The following is a 7,241-nucleotide window of genomic DNA, read 5'->3' on the forward strand; positions in this document are numbered from 1 at the left end:
CACACACTCCCCCTGTAAACATGATAAATAACAATCACCTGTCAGGCAATGTGGACACACCTCATATTTTCAAAGATACCTGAGTTTTTAGTACAGATTTATAATACAGAGACGGCTTCAATTATATATAAAGTATACACAGACCCACAGGAGCAGCAGTGTAAACCCACAAACACACATAGGCAGTGTGGGCCTTACACACACACGTGAGTAGTGAATGTTATATACAGCAACACTTCTCTCTGATTCATTCACACTCACACACCTCACTCACACACACACACACACACCTCGCTCACACTCACACACACACACACACCGCACTCACACACACACACACCTCGCTCACACACACACACACACACACCGTGCTCACACACACACACAACTCGCTCACACACACACACACACACACCGCGCTCACACACACACAGCTCAGCCACTTGCAAACATGCCCATGGGTGTTAGAATGGAGCAGTTAAGCACAGGGTTGGCACAGCTCAGTGTGAGCGAGGTATCCGATCCCTCTGCTAGCCAGGACCTTCATCACTTGTGCATTTTGCCGATCTTCGAGCAGTGGGCCTGCACCTGAGGCAGGAGGAAGCCTGGTGAAGGTTGCAGGGCCTTGTCCAGTCCGGGTATCAAGTAATAGCTGATGAGGTGGACGGGTTGGTAGAATGTGCCATACTGCACCGGCTTGTGAGGGTACAGAGGCCACGCAGAAGTGTACTGGGAGAAACTTCCAGAAACCTAAGGGAAAAAATTATTGAAGCAATTAAACATGACAAATCACACACACAAGCTCCATTTAATCCCCAGCCCCGTCTCCACAGGCCACGTGCAAGGACTTGCATTTCTCTAGCGCCTTTCCCCACCTCAGGACGTCCCAAAGTGTTTCACAGCCAATGAAGTAATTTATGTGAAGTGTGGTCACTGTTGTAAATAGAGGAAATGTGGGCAGCCAACTATTGCACGGCCAGTTCCCACAGATAGAAAGAGAGACAGACTGTGTTCGGGAGGGAGTGAGTGAGTTTAGGGAGGGAATTCCAGAGCTTAGGGCCCCCAGGCAGCTGAAGACATGGCCGCCAATGGCAGAGCGATGGGAAGCGGGGGATGGTCAAGAGGCAGGAATTGGAGGAGCACAGAGATCACGGAGGGTTGTAGGGGCTGGAAGAGGTTACAGAGATAGGGAGGGTTGTAGGGGCTGGAGGAGATTACGGTGATAGGGAGGGTTGTAGGGGCTGGAGGAGGTTACAGAGATAGGGTTGTAGGGGCTGGAGGAGATTACGGAGATAGGGAGGGTTGGGGCTTGAGGAGGTTATGGTGATAGGGAGGGTTGTAGGGGCTGGAGGAGGTTACAGAGATAGGGTTGTAGGGGCTGGAGGAGATTACGGAGATAGGGAGGGTTGGGGCTTGAGGAGGTTATGGTGATAGGGAGGGTTGTAGGGGCTGGAGGAGGTTACAGAGATAGGGTTGTAGGGGCTGGTGGAGATTACGGAGATAGGGAGGGTTCCAGGGGTTTATAGAAATAGGGAGGGGTGAGGAAGGATTTGAAATAAGGATGAGATTTTTTTTTATAAACGGAGGTGTTGCTGGACCAGGAGCCAGTGTAGGTCAGTGAGCGACAGGATAGTGATGGGTGAACGGGACTCAATGTGAGTTAGGGTCTGGGGGCAGTTGAGTTTTTGATGAGTTTCCAGGGGTAGAAGGTGGGAGATGGGCCCGGAGAGTATTGAAACCATTCACTCCGACCCCTCCCAGCACTGGGTGCTCAATATTCTCTTTACCTTGCCAGTAGCTTCAGCTGTTTTTGCTGCAGTTTCCTTCACTGTTTGACCTTTGGCATGTTCCCCTTCATCTGACGAAGTCTCCGAGTGGCAGTCAGGTGTGCTGCACTCCGAGGACGCGCTGCCTTGCTCAGAGTCTAACGATGCCGCCCTCCTGGAGTCTTGTCCAAACTGAGCGACAGTGAAAGGCAGACTCCCATCACTACACCTGCAGGAAATTCAAATGAAGATTTAGTGGGAATCGGGTCAGGCAGCAACACGCGAGACACAGCCACTAACAACCTGGTATAAACAACAATCACCCACACAAACTGGCAGAACACAGCCGAGGGAAGGTTTACCGTACAGTGAAGGAGAGACAGAGAGCACACCAGTGAGAGAGAGAGACAGACAGACACAATTCCCCCTTTGGAAGTTCCTGTTGAATCTGCATCCACCGCCCTTTCAGGCAGCGCCTTCCAGATCACAACAACTCGCTGTGTAAAAAAAATTCTCATCTCCCCCTCTGGTTCCGATTCCCTTCAATCTGTGTCCCTCTGGTTACCGACCCTCCTGCCACTGGAAACACTTTCTCCTTATTGACTCTATCCAAACCCCCTCATGATTTTGAACATCTCGATTCAATCTCCCCCTTAACCTTCCCTGCTCTAAGGAGAACAATCCCAGCTTCTCCAGTCTCTCCACATGAACTGAAGTCCCTCTTCCCTGGCGCCATTCGAGTCAATCTCCCCCTCACCCTCCCCAAGGCCTCGCCTTCCCTCCGAAAGTGTGAGGTAGTCGGAATCGGACACAATTCTCCAGATGAGCTCCTTGTGTTTGTCTCTGCGGTGACTGTGTTGCTAAACCATCCAGGTGAAGACTTACCTGCAGCACACCTCCTGGGGATCAATCCACAACGTAATCTCTTTGGGCAGTCTCAACTGGTTATATTCCAGATCACAGTCTTGACAAGCGAGCAACAAGGATGGGTCTGCTTTATGTTTCCTGTTTATCCGAATGCATCTACCAGGGAGAGAAAAAATATACTGAAGGATCCAAGAGGACAGACATTAGACCATCCAGAACCCTACTGGCCCTTTTCCCAAGTTGTACCAAGTCCTGTTCAGCCTTCACCCCGTCACTCACTGACATACATTAGCTCCCAGTCCAACAACGCCTCCATTTTAAAACTTTCATCCTTGTTTTCAAAACTGTCCCCACAACCCTCCCTATCTCTGTAACCTCCTCCAGTCCCTACAACCCTCCCTATCTCTGTAACCTCCTCCAGCCCCTACAACCCTCCCCATCTCTGTAACCTCCTCCAGTCCCTACAACCCTCCCTATCTCTGTAACCTCCTCCAGTCCCTACAACCCTCCCTATCTCTGTAACCTCCTCCAGTCCCTACAACCCTCCCTATCTCTGTAACCTCCTCCAGCTTCTATAACCCTCTCTATCCCTGTAACCTCCACCAGCCCCTACAACCCTCCTTATCTCTGTAACCTCCTCCAGTCCCTACAACCCTCCCTATCTCTGTAACCTCCTCCAATCCCTACAACCCTCCCTATCTCTGTAAACTCCTCCAGTCCCTACAACCCTCCCTATCTCTGTAACCTCCTCCAGTCCCTACAACCTTCCCTATCTCTGTAACCTCCTCCAGTCCCTACAACCCTCCCCATCTCTGTAACCTCCTCCAGCCCCTACAACCCTCCCTATCTCTGTAACCTCCTCCAGCCCCTACAAACCTCCCCATCTCTGTAACCTCCTCCAGTCCCTACAACCCTCCCTATCTCTGTAACCTCCTCCAGTCCCTACAACCCTCCCTATCTCTGTAACTTCCTCCAAGTTTCTATAACCCTCCCTATCTCTGGAACCTCCTCCAGACCGACAACCCTCCAAAATCTCTGCCTTCCTCCAATTGCAGCCCCTTGAGCATCCCTTGATTTCCATCGCTCCACCATTGGTGGCCGTGCCTTCAGCTGCCTGGGGCCCTAAACTCTGGAATTCCCTCCCGAGACCTCTCCACCTCCATCTCCCTTCCTTTAAGATGCCCCTAAAATTTCATTGTCTCAGCTTTAAAGGGGCTTTAAGCGGTTCAGCTGCTCATCCAAATTTAAAACTGAGCAGCGGCGCCACCAGGTGGGGAAAGGGCGGTATTGCAGGGACAACTTCGAGCAACTTTCAAAACAAAGACAATCAATGAACTCTCTCCCCCATCCCCACCGCCTTTCCGATCCCCCTTTTCTCCAATAATTTATATAGATTTTTCTTTTCCCACCTATTTCCATTATTTTTAAATGTATTTCCATCAATTGTTTTATCTCTTACCTTCTAGCCTATTTCGATCCCTTCCCCCCACCCCACCCCCACTAGGGCTACCTGGTACCTTGCTCGTCCTGCTTTCTACCCTTAATGTCCCCATTAGCACATTCCTTAGATAATATCACCACCGTCACCACCTCTTTGCCCTTTAGTCTATGACATCTTTTGGTTATCTCCACCTTATCACTGGCCCTCTATCCAGCTGTACCTGTCCCACCCTCTCTTAAACCTCCTTATATTTCACCTCTTTTCTATTTTTCCTTAGTTCTGTTGAAGAATCATACAGACTCGAAACGTTAACTGTTTTCCTCTCCGCAGATGCTGCCAGACCTGCTGAGTTTTTCCAGGTATTTTTGTTTTTGTTTTGGATTTCCAGCATCTGCAGTTTTTTGCTTTTTTCAAAACAAAGACTTGCATTTCTCTGGCGCCTTCACCACCCCAGGATGTCCCAAAACCTCTCACAGCCAATGAAATACTTATTCAAAAGTATGTTCACTGTGTAATGTCGGAGACGTGGCGGCCAATTTGTGCACAGCAAGCTCCCACAAACATTAATGTGGTAATGACCCAGATCATCTGTTTTTTTAGTGATGTTGGTTGAGGGGTAAATATTGGCCCCAGGACCTTCCCCCTGCTCCTCTTCCAAATAGTGGCCGTGGGATCGTTTACACCCACCAAGGAGGCAGACAGGATCTTTGGTTTAAAGTTTCACCTGAAGGCCAGCATCTCCTTTGGCACTGACCCTCTGACAGCGCGGCGCCCCCTCGGCTCTGGCACTGTGGAGTGTCGGCCTGGATTATGGGGCTGAAGTCTCTGGGGTGGAGACTCAAACCCAGGACTTGTTCCATCTGCTTTCGCAAGTGGATGGACAATGTCCCTCAGCGCAATGCAAGAAATAGTGAGGAGGGTCCTCCCTGGTGTGCTGTCCAATATTTTATGCTCTTTCAGGGGGAAGCTGGATAAAAACATGGGGCGGGCAGGGGGCAAGGAATAGAAGGATATGGTGATGGGGTGAGATGAACAGGGGGTGGGAGGAGGCTCGTGTGGAGCAGAAACACTGGCACGGAGCAGATGGGCTGAATGGCCCGTTTCTGTGCTGTAATATTCTAGCCATTGTACTGGGCGGCTCTGCTGTTTGCTTACCTGTATGCTTGTCCTTTGCTGGGATTGGCTGGGTACCAGTGATTCTGGTATTTTCGGTACAGTATCGCAGTGAGCTTCTCCCCAAACTCCTCGATCTTTTCCTGATGTAGCCTGCTGCGATTCCTGACCAAGCTGACCAGGAAGGACACTCCGGCTCCGATCTCCTCCTTCATCGTCTCCTGGTGTATCTGCGGGGGGAAGGTGCGGGTGTTTAGAGATTAACCTGTTCAGAGTGTGTTACAGTCGGGGATGTTGGAGTTGGGTGAGGGAGGGGGGTGGGGAGAAGGGTGATGGAATATAGAGATCATGGTCTGGCTGCTGGAATGACCCCTTTGTGTCAACAACATCCCACCCCCACCACCAGCAACTCTTTTACCTGCCCCCCCCACAATAGTGCTGGCTGGTGAGCTATTTGACTGTGGTAGGCATTGCTGACAAGACCCTTCTGGAACACGCACCTGGATACAGACAGACTGTTTCCTCTTGTGTGTGGGGGAGACCAGAACTAGGGACCATCGATATAAGATCATCACTAATAAACCCAATGGGGAATTCAGGAGAAACCTCTTTACCCAGAGAGTGGGGAGAATGTGGAACTCGCTCCCACAGGGAGTGGTAGAAGTGAATAGTATCGATGTATTTAAGGGGGATGCTGGATAAACACATGAGGAAGAAAGGAATGGAAGGATAGGGTGATGGGGTGAGATGGAGAGGGGGGTGGTGGAGGAGGCTTGTGTGGAGCAGAAACACCGGCACGGAGCAGATGGGCCGAATGGCCTGCTGTATATCCGGTGAGGAACTCACATTTCTGTAACGCCTTTAACCGCTGCAAGATATCCCAAAGAGCCTCACAGCCAAATGACTCCCTTCCATTTATGAAGTGGGGGACACCATCGTAATGGGGGGAAAAGCAATAGCCAATTTGCGCACAGCAAGATCCCACAAAGGACAATGCGATACTGACCCAGATCCGATTTTTATTTGACAGCGATATTCATTGGGGTGAATATTAGCCCCACAACATTAAAACGGAAAACGTTAAAAAGGTAAATGGGAGGACGCGGAGACAGGGACAAGGAGCCAGTCCTTACTCCAGATGTTGTTCATAGTCACACAGCAGGAGAAGGACATCCCTCTCTCGGACAGAACACTTTGCATTCAATGTCCGAGCGTAAAACAGTAAAAGTGAGAGTCAATCTCACATCCAAATTGCACTGAAGTCTGCCATCCTTCAGATTGTTAAAACTGTCCTCAGGTGAAACAGCTGATTTTTGTAAACATGTTGTTTTGTTTCTAACTGCGGTGGATTCAGAGACACAAGCTCCATGGAAGCCCTGTCGGCCCAGCAAAGTGAGTCAGTGTCTCAGTCCGTCGCACACTTACTTCTGACTCACAGGGTTGTGGGCACCAGCCTCCCAGTACAAAGACCAGGAGCTCACAATCCAGACTGACATTCGGCCAAGGGAGGCGTCGCGGGGAGATCCCACCGCCACTATTTGGAAGAAGAGCAGGGGGGGGTGGGGGGGGAGTTCTCCCCGTGGTCCTGGGGCCAATATTTATCCCTTAAACAACATCACTAAAAAGAAAACCCAGATGATCTGAGTCATTATCACATTGCTGTTTGTGGGATCTTGCTGTGCGTAAATTGTCTGCGTTTGCTACATTACAACAGTGAGCTCACACGCAAAAAAAAGGTCCTTCGTTGGCTGTGAAAGGCTTTGGGACGTCCTGAGGTGGGGAAAAGCGCTACTTTCCCTGAGTAACTCTGGTGCCACTGTCCAGGAAGGTGTCCATATCAAACATCCTCCCCCAGTGTCCATTACAGGCCCCACAGAAACCGCAACTACCCTCAGTCTTCAGGTCACACGGGGGCATTTTTGTTTTTCCAATTGCAGGGCGGAGCTAACACTTCCTGAGGGGCCGAGGAACAGAAAACCAAATCTCTCCTGTTCCTCCCTGGGAGAAAATAACTCCAAAAACTACAGCATCAAATAGAAGAAATTTAAGAAACA

The 7,241-nt window shown here is 50.2% G+C and overlaps 1 protein-coding gene across 1 annotated transcript; it reads right to left on the reverse strand.

The window, feature by feature from the left end:
- Nucleotides 1–546: 546 nt before the first annotated feature.
- On the reverse strand, nucleotides 547–5,417 carry LOC144674200 (maternal B9.10 protein-like; the record flags this gene model as incomplete). Its single annotated transcript, XM_078535667.1, has 4 exons — nucleotides 547–750; nucleotides 1,788–1,995; nucleotides 2,652–2,789; nucleotides 5,230–5,417. Coding segments are annotated over 4 exons (738 nt in total), but the record flags the coding sequence as incomplete, so codon positions are not given.
- Between the last annotated feature and the right edge of the window lie 1,824 nt (nucleotides 5,418–7,241).

The sequence above is a fragment of the Cetorhinus maximus genome, unplaced genomic scaffold, assembly GCF_964194155.1.
Source record: "Cetorhinus maximus unplaced genomic scaffold, sCetMax3.hap1.1 HAP1_SCAFFOLD_587, whole genome shotgun sequence".
Lineage (NCBI taxonomy): Eukaryota > Metazoa > Chordata > Chondrichthyes > Lamniformes > Cetorhinidae > Cetorhinus > Cetorhinus maximus.